Below are 21,375 nucleotides of genomic sequence, written 5' to 3' on the forward strand. Positions count from 1 at the left end.
TGGAATCCGATGAGTTATGTTCCTTTATTGTTGGAGTTATAACCTAGTAAATAGGTTGCTAAGTCTTTTGAGTCTTTGTTTAGTTGGGCTTAGATGCAGTTATCCCGCCAAGTCAAGCTTTTCCTTGTCATAAGCCTGTATGTCACAATTTTTTCCTCACTTGTTGAGTACTCTGTGTACTCACACTTGGCTTCTCCCAACTACCAGATGCTGCTCAGAAGGTGAATCTTTTGAAGACTTTTCGGACGACGGTGCTGAATTCTAGGAGGAGTAAGGTGTCACTCTGAAGACCATGTCATAGGCTGCTGTACCCTCGGACAACGCTTGTGGATGGATGGGAGTCCTGCCGCTTGAAGATCTTTGAGTGTTTTCTTTTAGACCTGTGAGTCCTTTTGTAAGGAGTGTTTTCGTTATTAATGACATAGTTTATGTTATCACTGATGATATCACTATATGTATGGAAACTTGATCCTGGCATACATGTGGAATACATCTGGTTTATTTTCTTGAAAACCGGGTGTGACATCAGGTCAGAGGAGATTCCGTGGGCCGCGAACTCGCCGAGCCTGGCGCGGAAGGGAGGGTCGTTGCGGAGGGGTGTGGGAGGGAGGGTCGCCACGGAGGGGCGTGGTGGAGCTGCGTCGGTGCGAAGGGGAGGTCAGCGTGGCGCCGGCCGGTGGCAGAAGGATGAAACTGTTTGTCGAGCTCGACTGTGCCGTTGTTTGTCGAGTTGAGCGCCGCCGTCCACCGAGGATCCCGTCTGTGCCGACCCGATATACTCCGCCGGCGAACATCTACAACAACAAACTCCGCGCGGAGATGCACCCCAAGCTCCATTCACTCGGAGGCCTTTTCACCCCACCGGCGTCAGCTCCGGCAACATTCTACCTAGCGGACTCTGACATAGACGACCAGACGGCTCCACTCTGCGACACATGTCCACCAGGCGGCCTCCCGGCACCGACGGGTGTCTCTTGTGTGGAAACTCGTGTTAGCATTTGGGAATAAGTCTTACTTGATTTTGTGTCCAACACCTTCTTGGTGGTGCCTTTGCTACTGTTCACATACTTTATAAATTCGCTTTTTATCAAAAAAGAAAATCCGGGATGGAGTCGGAGTCAGAGTTGTGCCAAATAGGAGAAGCAGGTCTTGCAAAATGGCCCGTCCTATCCAGGTTCAGGCCTTTTTAAAATACGGAATTTTTTTCAATTTCTTATTCATGTAAAATTTCTAAGTAAGTTTTATAAAAATACAACTATTTACACCAAAATATTATAAAACTATAATTTTTAAATCATATTTCACAAAACTACAACTATTTATACCTGAGTAACACAAAACTACAACTTTTCGTTTCGAGCCCACCCGTCAGCCACATGAGCCAGTTGTAATTTTGTGAAATATAACTCAAAAGTTATAGTTTTATAATATTTTAATATAAATAGTTGTAGGTTTATGAAATGCACTCAAATTTCTGCGTTCAAATGGGCCTCGGAGATAAACACGGAAAGTCGAAACAACCAGCCTCCCCTGACCGACTCTCCAGCTCCTGCCCCAAATTCTACCGGTAAGACCTAGCTCACCATTTTTGACCTAGGGCTTGCCGTCCCTCCTTGCCACAGCCGGTCGGCCTGCTTTTCACCTTGGCACCGCGCCGGCCGGCCGGCCGGCCGGTCGGTCACCATGGTTTGAGGTTTGATTCGGGGATTCAAGTCGCGTAAGCGAGAATTTCAATCTTGTGTTCTTCTTTCTGTTCGTCTTGGTGGATTGGATCACATCGGCGAGCGAGGGCTGTAATCACTCAAGATGTCGTCACCTCCGGCGCCGGGGGCCAGCACACGGAACTACGGAAGCGCCGCCGCACCTCGGACCCCGGACCTCGCTGGGCGTCGCTGCCTGAAGATCTGGTTGGCGTGCTGGCGTCGCGCTTGCTGGCCGGCGACCTGCTGGACTACGTCCGCTTCCGAGCCGTCTGCACCAGCTGGCGGTCCGGCACCGCCTCCCCGCGCGGCCGCGGCGTCGCCGACCCGCGCTTCCACCCGCGCCGCTGGATGATGCTTCCCGAGGGCCACTGCCTCTACCCCGGTCACCCCGACCTGCGCGGGTACGTTCGCTTCCTCAACCTCGACACGGGGACCTTGGTACGCGTCCGGATCCCGCTCCTCGGGGACCACTGCGTCATCGACTCGGTCGACGGCCTCCTCCTGCTGCTGCGGGACCCGGACCAGGAAGGCGCCGTTCGCCTCCTCCACCCTTTCACCGGCGACATCGCCGAGCTCCCACCCCTAGGGACCCTCCTCCCGCAGCTGGGCTCACGGCTGCTCAGCTGTCCTGCACCATACAGGATCAGAAGACTTGCAAGAGTCGTCTGTGCTTCTGTTTCCTGCAACGCTGGAGCCATGACCATCATGCTTGCACTTCATGAGGTATACCGTGTAGCCTTTGCTACCTCCCTGGACCGGCAATGGACTCTGTCAAGCTGGGAATGCCCAATATGCTATCCACCATTGTCATTCCAAGGCAAGCTATACATGTTGCATACTCCCAGATTATGTGGCAAAAAGATACACCAGGTTCTCCAGATTGACCCACCTGTGCAGGATGGAGCGGGCGCAGGTCGTTCACTACAACAGCCAAAGTTGATCGCCACAATCCCTGCACACAAACTCATCAATCCTGACGGTCTGGTAGAATGTGGTTCAGAGATCCTGGTGCTTGGCCACAACGATTTGTCTGGGTCGCAAATTTTAGTTTGCAAACTCGCGGACCTTGTGCTGCAAAGGTTTATCCCAATAAAAAGCATCGGAGGCAATACCTTGTTCCTTGAAGAAAGGAACATAAGTGTCTCCTCTAAGGTACTGCCTACAGTCAAGGGTGACAATGTTGTCTACATTCATTCAGGACCACCCTATCTTGCTCAATACCACCTCAGTAGTGGCAGCTTGTCACCGGCAATTGATAATTGCAGCCTGTATGGCCGTGCACCGGGACCTAGTAGCCTCGTCCACTATATCTTCAGCTGCTGCATTCGTAATCGGTGGTATGTTGGTGTATTTACTTTATTTTCTTTCTGCACCGTTTCTCCCTACTGTCAATTGTTTTGTTTTGGGCTAGCTATTAATTTTTGCATTATGTGCTTGTAGGAGCAGAGGACTAATATTCAGAAGGAATGCACTAGGTTGGTCCGTGCAAGATGAAGAGCAAGTTCAATAATAAGGCTAGTCCTTCATCCCTTGTTTTCTGTACCAATACGTGGTGCACCAGTCTTGGGCTAGAATTTGCCAATACCCTCTTTTTTGAATCCTATATGCCAATTCTTCTGCTACTCACAAGCCCTTGTTTTGTACGCTAATCCAATTCACGCAACCAATGAACTGTTTCCTTCCTTTTTCTTTTCAGTCACACTATGTTACTTTCAGCTCGTATTAGTTGAAATTTACTTGTCATTTATACTGCAGCCTTGTGGCATTAACCCCCATCTTCCAAACAAGCCTTTACAATGTGCATTACTGCATTTGTGCTAATGCTCGACTTTGTTACTGAATAGAGAATGAATGCAAAATTAATAAGATGCTCTTAGGAAGTTGTAAGGTGCTTTCCTACAGATAGAGATTTTGTCTATTTGCCTGATTACCTACTGTTAAGTGCTACCATAATAGAGGTGGGTACGTTCTTAGTTGCACATACTCCACACAGTAACTTTCATTTTCTTAGGACTTTAAAAAGTTTTAATTCAGAATTCGAAGCTTAATCTAATAGTAGAGCTGTTTCTTTCCCCTGGTCTAGGACGGCTTTTCTTTTGTTGCTGTGCTGATACTTTTTTCCTCCTTTTCTATTCACACGGTGTGTGCTTTCTTTGTTACGATTTATTAATACTTGTGGGTGTTTAGCTTCAAGTTATTTAGTCTTCAGAAGTGCAGAACTATTTGCGATAATGACTGACAAGATGAATAAGTACGCTGTTGGAAAAAAGGACACTAAAGTATGTGCAGATTAGTTTATGCCTTTTTTCGAATATCCACTAACAGGCACCATTTAGACGATGTGTGCCCATAGGCGATGGGAATGAAATTATGCTTGATTGCCATCCATAATTGTTGGCACATTAGATTTTCAATGTTCAAGTGGTGCTTTCCAGAAGTTGTACCAAGGATAATATCATGTAATCTGTTTCAATAGGGGTTCTATTTTCTTCTGCTGACACTTTGACTAGCAATTTCTGTGACGATATATCATTTCCGACCAAAATAACTATGTATTGAAACAGTATTTTTTCCAAGATGAATCTAGTGGCATGTTGCAAATCTACGTAATTGTTTTATATTAATGGTCAAAACTAGTAGTAATTCTAAAACAGTTTATATTTTTGATGGTATGGAGTAATGCGTTTGTGCTTTTATGTCCAATAGTATTGATTCAATTGGTATAATCATTCATTTAACACAATCTTCTACTCATGCCCCTTTTCCAGGCGTAAACCAACACCTGGCGACCAGTTTACCAGCATGAAAAGGATAAGAGATTCTTGGTCGTTGACAAACATTACCATTCCTTCCATTATGTATGACTTTCACAGTACCATGTAGTATTAAGTTACTATTGTTGTTTACAAATCTTTATCTATGTGCTGCATTCTCGCACCGCTGAATTGTTGTAATGTGGATTTTAACAGATCTGTTAGTATATCTCTCTCGGTATAAATGTGATGTTCTGGTGGAAACTGAACACCTTTTTCTTTTCAAATTCTAACAAAGAAATGACATGCTCATACATTGGTTCTTCAGGCACTTTGCTATGTGGCCTAACTTTTGTGTTATGAAAAATTGGTTTGTTTGATAAAATTGGTAGAATAAATTGATTTAGAGTAATGATATTTGGTTGATGTTTATGAGTTGCTAAGATATGTTTATGTTAGCGTGTTGGTTTTTTTTAAGTTTGTGTGGTGTTATATGAACTGATCTTGAGTCAAGTTGGAAGGATTTGTGCTCGTACTCGATTGTTGTTTAATTTATGTGTAGGTATCGCTCAAAGGCGAACGTGGTCGGTGACGGATCAGCGAACTAAGTTTAGGGAGGAAATGAGGTTCGACGACTAGATTCAGGAGGAACTGAGGTCGTGGTGATCGAGAATGTCATGCAGGACGTTCGAGCTGAGAAAACAATGCATATGCAGATAAGGCTTCGCGATGGATACAGAAAGCGATCTGATTGTGAGAGGACGTGAAGACTGATTCGTGTTGAAGTCAGAGCAGGCTCGAGGGAGTTGTGTGGTAGTTGAACTTGAGGCAAGAGTTAGTATCGAAGACGGACTCTGAGTTGGTTACGTATATGCATGTATGTATAGGAGATGTGTATGCATGATTACGTAAGAGTTGTTGGCTAATTAGCTTAATTAGCGGAAGTTATTTGTCCTCTTGTGATTAGAAAAGGATAGAGATCAGATGAATATGATAGGGAGTTGTAGTTTGATTCGGTCATATTTGTGCATATGGCTATCCTATAAATATAGAGGTTTGCTGTATTGGGTAGGAGAATGCAGAACAGGGCAGCACAACGCAGCAGAGAGATAGAGAAACTTGTGAGAGTTGTTTTGGGACTTCGTGAAAATTCTTGTTGGATGCTTTAGAGAGGTATCTTGTAAATTTATCTATGCAATGAAAATCAAGTTTCGAAAGTTGATAAGTTGCTGATTCGGAATTTTTTTCTCTCTTATATATTCTGCATGCTCAATTTTGATTTTCAATTAATTTTATGTTTCTGTGAAGTTTCATCTTAATTTAATCCATTTAAAATCTTGCTAGAATATCTAGTGTTTGATCTGAGAAAATTTGGAGTGGATTTGGTTGATCCCGAGTAGCTTTTTATCAACTCGACTAAGTTTTGATCTACTGGATTCTAGGAGACACAGTCTACTTTGACTAAGAATAACTTTTGATCCACATATCTGATTTACTTGATTCTTATTTGGTTAGTTTCATATTTTAATCTAGTTTCTGCTGACCAAAATTGAGAGCAATCCGACCAGCAGATCTTTCTCTACATTGTTTTTACTAGAGCTTGTATAATCTGTTTCGAGTGAAATATCGAGTATAAATCGAGTTTCGATTTGGGTGAGTTAATCTTTGAATTTGGTTTGTGCAATCATTCACCCCCTCTTTGATTGGGTATTTTACGCATATTCGATCCTACCATTGGTATCAAAGTCTTAATCCTTTCTAATTGATCTCAATTGGTAATTAGAAACATGACTTCAAATAGGTATTCCATAAAATCTTGTGTTTTCAATGGGGTTGATTTTCAGTTCAGGAAGGCGAAGATGAAGGCCTACATTCAAGCAGATGGCTTTGTAATTTGGAAAAGGTCTATAAGCCATATGTGGTCCTGAGAATAATGAAGTGACAGCACAGAACATGTCTCATGTTGAGGCGAATAACAAGGCAAGGAACCTGATCATCCAAGGCTTGGGAAGGAGCGACTTTGATCGAGTAATACATCTCGAATCGGCGTACGAGGTATGAAAATCACTCTATGATTATCATGAAGGTTCAAATACTATTAAAGAGGTACGTCAAGATTTATTTAAAAAAGATTATATGCGTTTTGAGATAAAGCCTGGTGAGTCACTAGATGATTTCTTTACTCGGTTTAACAAAATTCTTAGTAATTTGCATATGTTGATATTACATATACTGATGCTAAGAATAGATGTTAATTACTAAGAGCTTTAGATATGTCAGTGTGAGAGATGAAAGTTACATCTATTAGAGAAACTATCATGAGTTCACTTACATTAGATGTATTTTATTCTAAATTGAAAACTCATAAGCTAGATGTTTTTGCTAGGAAGAATGTTAATAAATAAATTTCTTTGGTCTCTCAACCCAGCATGTCTCATATTGAATCTTCTTCATCAAGTTTTTCATTATCTTCTAAATCTTAACTAACCGATGATCAGTTTGAGTTGATTCACGATGAAGATTTAGCACTACTTTCTACTCGGTTCTTTAAAGCATTGCAGAATGTGCGTATGAGGAAGAAAGGAATTGGAGGTCCTCAAAGATGCTGTGAATGTGGTGATCTCAACCACATTCGTTCCAATTGTTCTAAACTTGCAGATAAAGCATCAAAAGAGGAGAAGGAGAAAAAGAAGCAATCATTCAACAACAAGAAGAAAAAAAGCTTTCTCAACCGCAAGATTGTGCATCTAGTTCTTTCAGCGCTTGAACAAGTCAACTTGAGTGATGTTGATTCAGAGAGCAGCGAGGATGACATAACATCTAAGAGCAAGACATTGCGTGATTTGATTGGATTGTGTCTAATGGAAAGCAATAAAGAAAGCTCAACCGAGGATGAACTTGACAGTGATAGTAACGAGGTATTACCAACTTATGATAATCTATCTAATGTTGTTGTTCGTCTTGGTACACTCTTAGAAAAACGTAACAAGAAAATTAAGAAACATGATGTTTTAATTGAATCGTTTAATTATGAAATTGTAAGATTTAAGACTTTAATTCCTGATGATGATGCTTGCAAGTCATGTAACTTAATTTATTCTAAGCTTACTTCTCTCAGAGATGTTCATGCTTCTACTCTTGAGAAACTTAGAAAAGAAACTGAGAAAAATGAGAAAATTATTGTGTTAAATGGCAAACATGTTAAAAATACAAGTTGTTCAACGTTTGATTTGCATGATTCAATTTCCTGTTCTAATATCCTAATACTTTAATTGAAGTTGTATGATGTTAATACTAGAGTTTCTCAAATAGCTAATGACATAATTACTCGTGAGGTTCTTTCATGTTCCAACTGTCGTAAACAAAAGAAACACATGAGTGTTGCTTGTAATAAGTACCCAGCTCTTTCTAAACAGGTTGAGTACTTGAAGGAACTTTAGAACATTTTTATAAGGGAAAGAAAATTCTGAACCTGATTTTAGATTCATCTAAGTTAAGTACATGTAAACAAGGTTTAGATTTTGATCCCAATGCTTACTCTAAGACAAATGCGCCCACTATTACTAGAGCTCTTGGCTGTGGAAAATTTAAAACTCTTGTTATATCTGAATCTAAGAAGGTTGTTTTTAAGTTTGTTGGACTTTTATCCTCTACAATGAATGAAAATGTTGCCTCTTTTTCAAAATCCATACATCGAGTTAAGTACACTTGCACTCATTGTGGTAGAAATGGACATTTAGTAGATTTTTGTTTTAGACTAACTAAACAACAAAACAAAGAAAAGTCTAAGGCTAGGTCTAATTTGCGAAAGGTGCGTTTTATCCCCCGTGAGGTTGTGTCGCCTCATTTTGTGCCTCAGGTGAAACATTCATCACCTTTTACTACTCGTGTAACTCAAGTTGAACCTACTCGTGCTTCTCGAGTTCAGAGTACTTGAGCTGCTAGTGCTTCTCGAGTTGAACTCACTCAAGCTTCTCGAGTTAAGTCTACTCGGGCTACTCGTGTTGTTGGTCGAGTGACTCAGTACTGGATTCCTAAAAGCTTTATTACTAACCCCAATACTGAGCCTCGACATCTTCTAGTTCCTTGTAGGCTTCTCGAGCGAGGAAGGAGAACATTTGGCTAGTCGATTCTGGATGCACACGCCACATGTCCGATGATAAAAATTGGTTCTCCTCCCTTGTGCGTGCATCTCATGCTGAAAGTGTTATTTTTGGAGATGCTTCTTCTACCTCAGTTGTTGCAAAAGGTAGAGTGCAGTTAAATGACAGGTTTATGTTTAAGGATATTGCTTTAGTCGAGAACTTGAAATTTAACTTATTTTATGTCTCACAAATGATTGATGAAGAACTTGAGGTGCGCTTTAAGAAAAATGAATGTAAATTATTAGATGCTTCAGGTGATCTGGTTTTAGAATCTCAAAGAGTTTTTAAGGTTGATTTTAATACATCACCTTCTTCTAAGCTTAGATGTATCATTGCTAATGTTTCTAAAGATTTATTCTTTTAGCATCATAGACTTGGTCATATTGGTATAGATCATCTCACTCGAGTTAGTGGTTTAGATCTTATTCGTGGCTTGCCTAAGCTTATGGGTGATAGCGAGTTAGTTTGCTCTTCTTGTAGACATAGCAAAATGCATTCAAGTTCACATCCATCTATTACCATAGTTATGACAAATGCACTCGGTCAACTTTTACACCTTGATATTGTTGTTTTTTTTAGAGTACAATCTTTTGGAGGTAAATGGTATGTGCTTGTTATTGTTGATGACTACTCTAGATATTCTTGGGTTTACTTTATGGCACCTAAGGATGAAGTTTTTGATTATTTTAGAAGTTTAGTTCTTAGATTTTCTGTTGATCTCCCAGGATCTTTTAGAGTGATTAGAAGTGATACTGGAACAGAATTTAAGAATTCTTCTTTTGATCACTTTTATGCTGAGAAAGGTATTAAACATCAATTTTCATCACCTAGAGTTCCTCAACAAAATGGTGTAGTTGAAAGGAAGAATAGAACTCTGATCGAGATGACTAGGACCATGTTAGATGGATTTTCTACTCCTAGAAAATTTTGGACTGAAGCTATATCTACTGCTTGTTATGTTTCAAACCATGTTTTCTTGAGGTCTAAATTGGGTAAAACTTCATATGAGCTGCGGTTTGGACATAGGCCTAGTGTTTCTCACTTTCGAGTTTTTTGGCTGCAAGTGCTTTGTGTTGAAATCTGGAAATTTGGATAACCTACCACTTTGGGTATGTGTTTCTCTCCATGAATATTCTACTCTTTTTTAGCAATACAACGTTAGAAATTAAGACCAACTAACCTATGGTGACCTATGTGCAGTTTTTCCTGGATCCTCCTGATCATCTAGCCAAACATTAGTAAGATTGTTGTCTTGGATTCACAAAATAATCTAAAAGAAACCTACCAATCCGTTATTGACTTGCTACAAAGGTAAACTCGATCATTTTGTTATTGCTCATGTAATGTTTGATTTGATTGAATCTAAGTCTACTTACGGTAATAATCACACACATGCAGAGTGTACACATGATATATCAAGAAGAGTGTTAGACACTGGCCATATGTGAAAGAATGTATAGTCCGATATGACTTTCCTTGTAGGAAGCAGGGCCCAGTAACAATTTATGCACTTTTTATGTAATGGAATTCATGCACAGATTCACTGAAGACTCATCGCCCTAGGTGAACAATGCTGAGGTAGGAGGCATACATATTGATGACTAATTTTTAGGTCCAATATGTGTTCATAAGGATTGATTTATTCAATTCTTGAAATTGCAACTCCTCAAGATGGCCACAAATCGACGCACTTCAAGAACAATTTGTCGGGTTCATCAATGACAAAGTCATCAGACCAACCGGCGAGTACCATGAACTTGGCTGGTGAATCTCGTTACCTTCATCTAACAAGAAAAGGCAGAGTTCAGACCCTTCGATTAGCAAAAAACCTTAAACTTCCTATCCTTGTTGTAATGAAACTTGACATGTATGCGATGTGTATATACTGCAATGAGACTTGATGTTTTATGACTTAAATTTATATGTGCTTGTGTATATATGCTGCAATGAAACTTGACATCTCGTGAATTAAATTTATATGTGTGTGTCTATAAATATACCGTACACTATTGACGACAACGGCCATAATTTGAAAATGGGCACTGTATTGGCGGCAACCGCCAAAATTTGAAAAGGGCGGGAAACACCTATCACTACCAGTTGGATCTACAAACCGGCACTGATGTTGATTTTCAGTGCCGGTTCTATACCCGGCACTAATAGTCAGTGACTATCAGTGCTGAGTAATCAATGGCGGTTCAAAACCCGCCATGGTTCAAAACTCGCCACTGATGGCGATTTTGAACCACCACTAATGGTGTGTTCAGTTATAGTGCTTATTTCTCATTCTAGCATTACTGATAACTGGACAGCTGCAATACCTATGGATCTTCACTTGCAGCTTCGTCCTACTGATAATACACCTCTTGAAGATCCCTCTCGATATAGGCATATTGTGGGTAGCCTTGTTTATCTCAGTGTTATGTGACCTGATATTGCTCACACAGTTCTTATTTTGAGTCAGTTCGTGAGTGCTCCTACTTTGGTTCATTTTGGACATTTGCTTTGTGTGCTGAGATACTTAAGGGGGACATCATCTCAGTGCTTCTTTTATGTACGTGATAGTCCACTTCAGCTTCATGCTTACTTGAACTCCACTTGGGCGAGTGATCCGATAGTTCTTTGTTCTGTCACTGGTTACTGCATTCTTCTTGGTTCTTCTCCTCTTGTATGGAAGTCCAAGAAGTAGGAAGTTGTATCTTGGTCTCCAGTACAGAGGCGGAACTTAGAGCACTCGCCACTACCCCTTCTGAGATTGTATGGCTTCGATGGTGGTTAGCTGATTTTGGTATTTCTTGTGATGATCCCACACCTCTTCTCTATGATAATACTGGAGCCCTACATATTGCTAGTAATCATGTGAAGCATGAACTTACAAAGCATATTGGTGTTGATGCCTCCTTTACCCGGTCCCATTGTCATCAGAAAATAATTGTTCTTCAGTATGTGCCATCCGAACAGCAAGTTGCAGATTTCTTCACTAAAGCACAAACTCAAGAGTGGCATCGGCTTCATTTGCTTCTCAACGCTTCAGATCCATCTTGAGTTTGAGGAGGGTGTTAAGGTCCATATTATCTAGGCCTATATTGGCCCATACTATGGCTATATCCACATCAAGACTAATGGAGTCATTATGCTCTCCAATCCCCAAGGTTAGTCATATAATCCACCACCTGTAGATCCTTTGGAATGTAAGAGGCAAAGGGTGAGAGACCAGCAGAAAGACGAATCACTAAAAAAGCAATGTGAAGCTCATAATGAAGCTGAAGTGGCCAGTGTCAATGTCAAACATTGTCAATCATCGACACCACTTTTGATGTCGCCTGGTATGACAGATAATTTTTCTATAATTCTCCATCCTGAAGCCCTACCCATGACACCTTTGTGTATAGATGATGTTCAAAACGGTCAAATTGGGTCTGTACACTTAGCTCTCACCATAGGAGGTGGTTCTGCCAACATAGAAAATATGACTCCAGGTGACGATACTGATTGGTTGCGCAGAAATAATATGTACCAAAGGCAAAATAATCCTATGCAAATGGGGTCTACCCCTGTACACTATGACACATATGGGCCAATAGGTAATTATCGGAGGGTTAACTCCTGTCGCAGGGATCCTGAGAGACCCCTTTTTAGAGATTCGACCGGGGGGATGATTCTGAATATGTTTGCCGCAGAAATAAATGGATATGAATGCGATGGCTGGCGGGGTGGAATGATCTGGTGCGGAATGAAGTAAATGCACTGGGGGTTTAGACAAGTTCGGGCCGCACGGAGGTGTAACACCCTACTCCTGTATGGATACTATAAATGCCCTAAGAATGTCCCTCAAGGATGTTGTTGGTTACAAGAATGTTTGTCTATCCTAGAGCCTGGGGCTCCTTATTCTTCGGTTTATGTGTATCTGTTGGCTTTGGGTGCCCTTGGCTTTCTCGATCTTCTCTACTTCCTTAACTGCTTCAACCGTACAGAGCTTGCCGAGAGATCTTCACTTCTTCTGGGATTTTCCAACTTCCGAGAGATTGTCTTTGTCCGTGCTGCCGGCTGCTTTAAATACCCGCCGACAGTAGCATGCCCTGAATGGGAGGGCACGAGTTCCAAGGCACCATAAATGGAAAAGGGCATCATCATAGCCTCTGTGCGAAGTGACTGGGGGTTGAAAACGCGCCCCACGCCCGGTCATCAGTCACCATAATGGCACTAGCAACGGGCGCCTTGGAGAGGGCCCACCGGGCAGCCGCAGAGCGGCCCGGCGTGCCCGCCCTGTCTTGTTCTCCTGTCACAGCAGCGCGGCAGACGGAACGCCTCAGCCCTTGCGACGTTATCCCGAGACGTGCCGGATGGCACGGGATGGGACCCGTGCAATTAATGTCCCCACGCCCTTCTGCCAGAATGTGGCAGGAACTGACACCGAGCGTGGGGGGAGCAGTTGGAGGTGACAGGCCACGCACGCTGTTAAATGCGGCCTCGGACCTTTGACTGGCTGACACCTCATCGCTGGACCCCTGTGGGGGCCACTGTCAGGGGGCTTCCTGGGTCGTCGGGGAACCGAGTGCTCGGGGGTCACTGTTCACCTCCCCGAGCACTCTCTCCCGACAGTGCCTTTCCTCGGTCCTCGGGGAACCAAGTGCTCGGGGGCTACTGTTCACCTCCCCGAGCACTCTCTCCCGGGCATGCTTGTACGGATCCTGGGGGAACCGAGTGCTCGGGGGCCGCTACGCGCAGATCTCGTCCATCCACGAGGCATCTTGAGAACTGCCAACAAGCACAACGCACTCGCCGGTCGGCGGCACCCTGTCGGGGCTTCCCACTGAGGGCGCCGTCGAGGTCCCCTAAATTGAGCTCGAGGTTTCCCCTTCGTCCTGTTCGACAGGTAGGATGGAAGGCCGTGTGAGTCTTTCTTCAAAGACTCCGGTAGGGACGCGCGCACAGGAGGAGGCCAGGCGAGAAAGGTCATCGGCCAGAGCGTTGTCGCAGCGAGAGATGTACCGCAGCTCCAGGCCGTCGAAGTGCCTCTCCAGCTTCCTGACTGTCGCCACGTACACCGCCATTTGAGGATCCGTGCACTGGTATTCTTTCGATACCTGGTTGACCACCAGCTGGGAGTCTCCCTTGACCAGGAGGCGATGAATCCTGAGACCCACCGTGGCTCGGAGGCCGGTGATGAGGCCCTCATATTCCGCCATGTTGTTGGCTGCTCGGAACTGCAGCTGCACGACGTACCGGAGTTCTCCACCCGTTGGGGAGGTGAGAACCACTCCGGCCCCCGCGCCTTTCAGCGTGAGGGAACTGTCGAAGTGCATAATCCAGTACTCGGGCGCATCGTTCCCGGGATATGTGGAAATCTCTTCTTGGACGACCTCAGGGACGGGCGTCCACTCTGCTACGAAGTCAGAGAGCGCTTGGCTTTTAATCGTCTGGCGGCTGACAAAGTGCAGGTTGAACTCCGCCAGATCCACCGCCCACTTGACGACGCGCCCGGTGCCTTCTCGATTCCGGAGGATGGGCCCCAGTGGGTACGTGGTAACCACCGAGACCTTGTGAGCCTGGAAGTAGTGGCACAGCTTCCGGGAAGCAATGAGCACGGCGTAGATCAGCTTTTGGGCTTGGGGTATCTTGTCTTGGCATCCCGGAGGACTTCACTGACGAAGTACACCGGTCGCTGTACACGGCGGGTCCGGACTGTGGCTTCACCCGAGGGCCTATCACAGCCCCCGAGCTCAGCGACGTGGTCGGGGCTGGCCGGGTGCTCGGGCTCGACTCCCGGGTCGGGAGGAGCCAAGTGCTCGGGGGGAGCCGCGAGGACTGGGGAGTGCTCGGGGGCGGCCAGGAGCTGGGACCCAGCATCTTGCCCAGAGCACTCATCGCGCTCCACCACCAGTACCATGCTCACGACCTGAGGAGTGGCTGACACGTAGAGCAGTAGTGGCTCGCCCTCGGAGGGGGCCACCAGTACGGGCGGCGAGGTGAGATACTTCTTCAGATCGCGGAAGGCCTGCTCGGCCTCCGGCGTCTAGTCGAAATGACTGGTCTTCTTCAGAAGCTTGAAGAGGGAGAGTCCTCGCTTCCCGAGTTTAGAGCTGAAGCGCCCGAGGGCCGCCATGCAGCTAGCGAGACGCTGAACCTCCTTGAGTCAAGCCGGGGGTCGCATCTGCTCGATGGCCCAGATCTTCTCTGGGTTGGCCTCGATCCCTCGGCTGGAGATCAAGAAACCGAGGAGATTGCCTGCAGGCACCCCGAAGACGCACTTCTCGGGGTTGAGCTTCAAGCGCGTAGTGCGGAGACTGTTGAAAGTCTCGGCAAGATCTTCGAGCAGGGTGGCGCGGTCTCAGGATTTGACCACGAGATCGTCGATGTAGGCCTCAATGTTGCGGCCAACCTGCGAGTGAAGGGTGATGCGGATAGCGCACTGGAAAGAAGACCCAGCATTGCGCAAACCAAAAGGCATCGATACATAGCAATAAGTCCCCACCGAAGTGGTAAAAGCAGTTTTTTCTTCATCCTCTATGGCCATGCGAATCTGGTGATAACTAGAGTTTGCATCTAAAAAATACAAAATATCACATCCCGCGGTTGCATCTACAATCTGATCTATGCGGGGTAAAGGAAAAGGATCTTTTAGGCAAGCCTTGTTTAGATCGGTGTAGTCCACGCACATGCGGAGCTTGCCGTTGGCCTTCGGGACGATGACGAGGTTCGCCAGCCACTCAGGGTGGAGGACTTCTCGGATGAATCTGACGTCAAGGAGCTTACTGACTTGCTCCCGGATGAACTCCTAGCGCTCGGGCGCCTGCCGCCGGACTTTCTGCTTCACTGGGCGTGCGTCCGGGCACACAGCCAGGTGGTGCTCGATCACCTCCCTAGGGATCCTGGGCATATCGGACGGCTGCCATGCAAACACGTCGATGTTAGCCCGGAGGAAGGCGATGAGCGTGCTTTCCTATTTGCCTCCCAGGTCACCGCCGATTCGGACGACCTGGGAGGCGTCTTCGCCCACCACGACCTCCTTCGTAGGAACGGAGGCGTCGGCAGCGAGTCGGGGTTTGGATGAAGAGGGTCCCGGGCCCCCTGGACGACCTTCGACCTCGGCCCGAGCTGAGACCAAGGCCGAGTATAACTGCTCGGCGCAGGAGACAGCGCTGCTGGTCTCGGTGGACACGGAGATGGGGCCCGCTGGGCTTGGCATCTTAACCGTGAGGTACGCATAGTGCGTCACCACCATGAACCGAGCGAGCCCCATCTCCATGTCCACCGAGACCAGCTTCACGACGTCGAAGATGACGTTCTCCGTCCGGAAGTTGTCCCAGCTCCCTAATGTCACGGGCAGCTCGACCTGCCCGAGGGGCAGGGAGTGCCCGGGTGTCACCCTGTAAAAGGGGAGCGACGGCTTTAGGCGCCTGGAGGGCACCTGCAGCTTCTCGAAAGCCTCCTTGGAGAGGAGGTTAAGGCCTGCGCCCCCGTCGATCAGCACTTTGCTGACCTTCACATTGCAGATGGTGGGGGATACTACCAGGGGTAGTTACCTCACGCCTGCAGTACTGGCAGGGTGGTCGGCCAAGCTGAACGTGATCGGGGCATCCGACCACTTCAGGGGCCTTATGGCCTCTTCGCTCGGGGTCGCCGAGCACACCTCGCGCCGCATGGTCTTGACACTGCGGCGGGAGGAGGGCGCGTACGCGCCTCCGTCGATGAAGGCGACGGTGTGCTCTGGTTCCTGGAAGCCGAGCTCTGGGTTGTTGGGGGCGGCTCCATCGTCGCCACCCCTGCGGGGCTCCTCGCGGTCCCTTTGGTGCTGCTCGATGAGGCCCTTGACCGTGTGGCACTCCGTGAGGTCATGCCACCTGGTCTGGTGGATCGAGCAGCACTTCCCTGGCTCAGGCCCCGTGGGAGCGGGGGCCCTTGCTGGAGCAGGAGCCCTTGCGGGAGCCGGAGCCCTAGGAGGGGCTCGGGCCGGAGCCCTCACGGGCGCAGGCTGTCTGTCGATCGGCGGCCGCCCGGCGTGCTTGCTGGCGGTTGGGTTCCTGGGCTAGCCCACGGGTGGGGCCCTGGGCTGGCTCGACGGGGACAGCCTCGCGCCTCCTTCTCTTTTTCTTTTCCCGCCTGTCAGAGCGGGAAGGACCTGGTTGATCGACGGCGGGATGCTCAGGGCGGGGAACATGCCATGCCCGAGCTTCCGCCGCCTTGGCGCACTTGTCGGCCAGCGCGAAAAGCCCCGCGGTGGTTTTGACCTCATGCGTGCCTAGCTTCTTGAGCATCCGCTAGTCGCGGACGCCCTGCCGGAACGCGACAATGATAGCATGGGGGGTTATCCGCAGGATAGTGTTGCGGACCTGGCTGAAGCGCTGAATAAAGCGTCGCAGCGTCTACCCCTCCTGCTGCTTGACGGTGTGCAGGTCGCACTCCAGGTCGGGGCATGTAAATGTGCCCTAAAAGTTAGCCACAAACTGGTGGCAAAGATCATCCCAGGAGCTAATGGACCCTGGAGGTAAGTTCATAAGCCAAGAGCGGGCAGAGCCCCTCAAGGCGACATGAAAGTAGTTGGCCATCACCTTCTCACTCCCGCCAGCCGCTTGGACAGCGGTGGTGTATATCTGGAGGAACTCGACGGGGTCGATGGACCCATCGTACTTCTCCGGCAGTTCGGGGCTGAACTTGGTGGGCCACTTGACCTGGCGGAGCTCACTGGTGAACGCTCGGCAACCGGTGACGTACCCTGCGGCGCGGGCAGCGCCCTTGGGCGGTGAACACCGGCGAGCCGGGGAGCCCCGGCGATCATGGGCCGGCAAAGAGGAGGCCTGGTCCTCGGCTTCAGCCTCCTGCCGGGTCTCCCGCTAGCGCTCGATGGTGACGCGTGTGTCTTCAATGCCCCTCCGCTCGATGAGGTGCAGGCGGAGGTCCTGGGCTCCGGTAGTGGCCAGGGGGGCAGCGCTCCGCTTGGAGGCCCCCCGGCCAGTGCGACCGCCATCGGATGATGGGCCGGTCTTAGCTGCGCCGCCCTATGAGGTGGCGCGAGAACTTTCGGCCAGCACCTGGTGGTGGGCCGTGCCGACTAGGGCGGCTACTTCCTAGAGCCAGTGGCCTTCTGGGGTTTCCCCCGCCGCCTGGACTAGCGGGTGCCTGAGGAGAGCTTGCGCCGCAAGCAGCACGCTCCAGGGACTGGCCTCGCCGAAGGCGAGCCTATGCCGCAGCGGCGCCCGGCGCTGTCCAGACGCGGACCTGGCGGTAGGAGTTTCGGCCACCTGCTGGGGATTGGATGGTGCACCAGCGACGGGGGCGGCGGCCCTGCTGGGCCCAGTGCCATGGTCCCCCTGAGAGGGGAACGCCGTGCGTGCAGATCGTGGCTGCTGCTGGGACGTAGCAGCGACTGGGGCCTCCTGAACGAGGGGCTCCATTTCCTCACTGGAGCTGGAGCCAGAGCGCTGGAGACGATGACCGCCAGCCATTTTTTCTACAGGAGAAAACAAACAAACAAATTCAGGGATGCTTCCCCCCTACCTGGCGCACCAGCTATCAGAGGGTTAACTCCTATCGCAGGGATCCTAAGGGACCCCTTTTTAGAGATTCAGCCGGGGGGATGATTCTGAATGTGTTTGTCATAGAAATAAATGGATATGAATGCGATGGCTGGCGGGGTGGAATGATCTGGTGCGGAATGAAGTAAATGCATTGGGGGTCTAGACAGGTTCGGGCCGCACAGAGGCGTAACACCCTACTCCCGAGAGTACCCTTCCTCGGTCCTCGGGGAACCGAGTGCTCGGGGGCTACTATTCACCTCCCAGAGCACTCTCTCCCGGGCATGCTTGTACGGATCCTCGGGGGACCGAGTGCTCGGGGGCCGCTACGCGCAGCCCCGAGCACTCTCTCCCGGAACTTCCTTCAGTGGGCCCTCGGGGTACTCGGGTGCCCGGGGGGCTACTGCTCGCAGCCCCGGGCACACCCCTCCCGGTACTTGGTCTTCACAGATCATCGGGGAACCTGGGTACTCGGGGATCACTGACTGTGGCCCCGAGCGCCCTCTCCCGGGACTTAGTCTTTTTTACCTCGCGGAGGAGACTCCGCGGGATGGCGCCACGTGATGGATTGCTGGCCTGGCCTCGGGATTCGGGGACCCCTGGTTCCTGATTCACCCACAGTTGTCATGTTCATACAGATTAAATTGCACTATGAATTAATTGTGTACTATTGTAATAGGTTTGTTCAAATTATATGACAATATATGTGACTATACACAACCTTCTTGAATTGTTTGTGGTCAAGAGAGCATAATGACCAGCACTCAATCCCTGAATTGCTCTTTTCAAATGCCAGGTACAACAACCATGGTCTTGATAATGACAACCATGGTATTGTAATCGGTGCACATCATTGTAAGCTGTTGAAGTAACTTACAATGGATCATTGTAGGGCCGCAACGTTCTTGTGATGGTAATGCTAATCTTACACCAGAACAATTGCGTTCAATACCAGATCATGCCCGGGCTCAAGGGCAAAGTCTCATGCCTAAACCGTGTGTTGAGATTACCCGGTAATGGAACCAGGGGCTAGGCGGTCCCGACCACTCATGTCCGAGCGGTAGGATTACCCGAGGACCCTAGAGGCTCGAAAGCGCCCTGGGCACTGAGGCCCTTGTGGTCGGGCTTCTTGGTTCTCGAGCATTTTATCTGTAATCTTAAATAGACAAAGATTCTTTGCTTGGTGCAGTACTTATTATAGCCTACTCTCGTTTTTGACCTGTAACCTCTCGAATGCCCGGACCGGTGAAGTGTACAGACAGAGATATGGCCAAGAGGTCTAATGGTTCGGTGGTGCCCGGGGTAGGACTGACCAGGCCGAGCACCGACAGCCCGCCCGTGGGGTCTCGGCGGTCCCGACCACTCATGTTCGAGCGGTAGGATTACCCGAGAACCCCAGAGGCTTGGTAGTGCTCGGGGTACTGCCATGCAGCCAGGCACCACAGCCTACCACAACAGACTTAAGTCAGCGATCGCTGCCTACGCCGCATACCGACTGGCATCCATTTTTATCAGCGGGAAAATGAGATAGAGCGTATTTTTCTCGCACGAGTTGAGCATCTCACCAAGCATATTAACACATGGATTCCAAAGGAAAAACTCAGAATAAGAGTAATATGGGCGTATATTAATGATTCGTATAGAAGTGATGAAAATAAATAGCAAGTGCTAACTTACGTGGTTGGTGGCAGCCCCCAGCCAATTTAGGCAGGGGGAAGACCCCTGACCTGGTTGGTCCGAGCACAAACACACTCACATATGGATAAAATTTACGTAGATGCTCGATGTTCCACGCATTTGGGAGAGGCTGCCCGTCCACTGTGGCCAGCCGAAATGAGCCTTGCCGCAGGGCACCGGTCACGATGAAAGGGCATTCCCACATGGGGGAGAGTTTATTCTTTCCTTCACGTGTCTGAGCGCGTCGGAGAACCAGATCCTCAACCTCGAGTGACCGGGCCCGGATACGGCGCTGATGGTAGCGCCTCAGGCTCTACTAATATCTGGCGGCTCGAACGGCGGCTCGTCGTCGACGCTCCTCCAAGTAGTCGACGTCGTCGCGTCTTCGTTGTTCCTGTTCTCCCTCTGAGTATGCATTCACACGAGGCGAGCCGAGCGTAAGCTCAAAGGGGAGGACCACCTCGGCGCTGTAGACGAGGAAGAAAGGCGTCCCCCCGGCGTGGTCCGGTTGGACCAACACAGCGGGTAGCTCGTCGATCCACCCTTTCCTATGCTTTCCCAGCACGTCGTAGGTTCGGGTTTTGAGCCCCTTCAGTATCTCGGCATTTGCGCGCTCGACTTGCCCATTGCTATGGGGATGAGCAACAGAGGTGAAGCAAAGCTTGATCCTGAGGTCCTCGCAGTATTCCTCGAACAGGGCACTTGTGAACTGGGTGCTATTGTCGGTGACGATCCTATTCGGGACGCCGAAGCAACTTGTGATACCGCGGATGAATTGGACCGCCGTGTTCTTGGTAACCTTGACAACTGGGACTGCCTCCGGCCACTTGGTGAATTTGTCGATGGCAACGTACAGGTACTCATAGCCCCCGACTGCTCGGGGGAATGGACCCAAGATGTCCAGCCCCCAGACCGCGAAGGGCCAAGAGAAGGGGATGGTATGAAGAGCCTAAGCTGGCTGGTGAATCTGCTTTGAGTGGAACTGGCACGTACTGCAGCACCGAACCAGCTCGAAAGCGTCCTGGAGGGCTGTTGCCAGTAGAAGTCTTGCCGAAATGCCTTCCCGACCAGCGTGCGGAATGATGCATGGCCACCGCACTCGCCCTCGTGGATCTCAGTGAGGAGCTCACTACCTTCTGCCCGGGTGATGCATTTCAGGAGGACACCGTCCGTGCTGCGCCGGTAGAGATCCCCATCTACTATGGCATAGCGTTTGGACTGCCTTGCAATCCTCTCTGCGGAGGCATCATCCCCGGGAAGGATGTTTTCTTTCAAGTACCCTCGGATCTCGTCGATCCACGAGGATTCTTGAGGACTACCGGTAAGTGCAGCGCACTCGTCGGGCGGTGGCACCTTGATGGGACCTCCCATTGAAGGTGCGGCCTGGGTCCCCTCGACTGGGCTCGAGGGTTCCCCTTTATCTTGGTTGGCAAGCAGGATGGATGGCCGTGTGAGCCTTTCTTCAAAGGTTCTGGCCGGGATGAGCACCCGAGCGGAGGCCAGGCCGGAGAGGTCATCGGCCAGAGCGTTGTCGGTACCCTCTCGGTTCCGCAGGATCGGTCCCAGTGGGTATGTGGTCACC

At 48.7% G+C, this 21,375-nt stretch overlaps 1 protein-coding gene across 1 annotated transcript; it reads left to right on the plus strand.

The window, feature by feature from the left end:
- Nucleotides 1–1,106: 1,106 nt before the first annotated feature.
- On the plus strand, nt 1,107–5,581 carry LOC133923755 (uncharacterized). The gene is made up of 4 exons (XM_062369020.1): nt 1,107–1,146; nt 1,723–3,040; nt 3,144–3,217; nt 4,472–5,581. The coding sequence occupies exons 1-3, from the start codon at nt 1,107–1,109 to the stop codon at nt 3,211–3,213; spliced, it is 1,428 nt and encodes a 475-aa protein (XP_062225004.1). The 3' UTR covers nt 3,214–3,217; nt 4,472–5,581.
- Nucleotides 5,582–21,375: the final 15,794 nt, after the last annotated feature.

This window comes from Phragmites australis, chromosome 7 (genome assembly GCF_958298935.1).
Source record: "Phragmites australis chromosome 7, lpPhrAust1.1, whole genome shotgun sequence".
In the NCBI taxonomy this organism is placed as follows: domain Eukaryota; kingdom Viridiplantae; phylum Streptophyta; class Magnoliopsida; order Poales; family Poaceae; genus Phragmites; species Phragmites australis.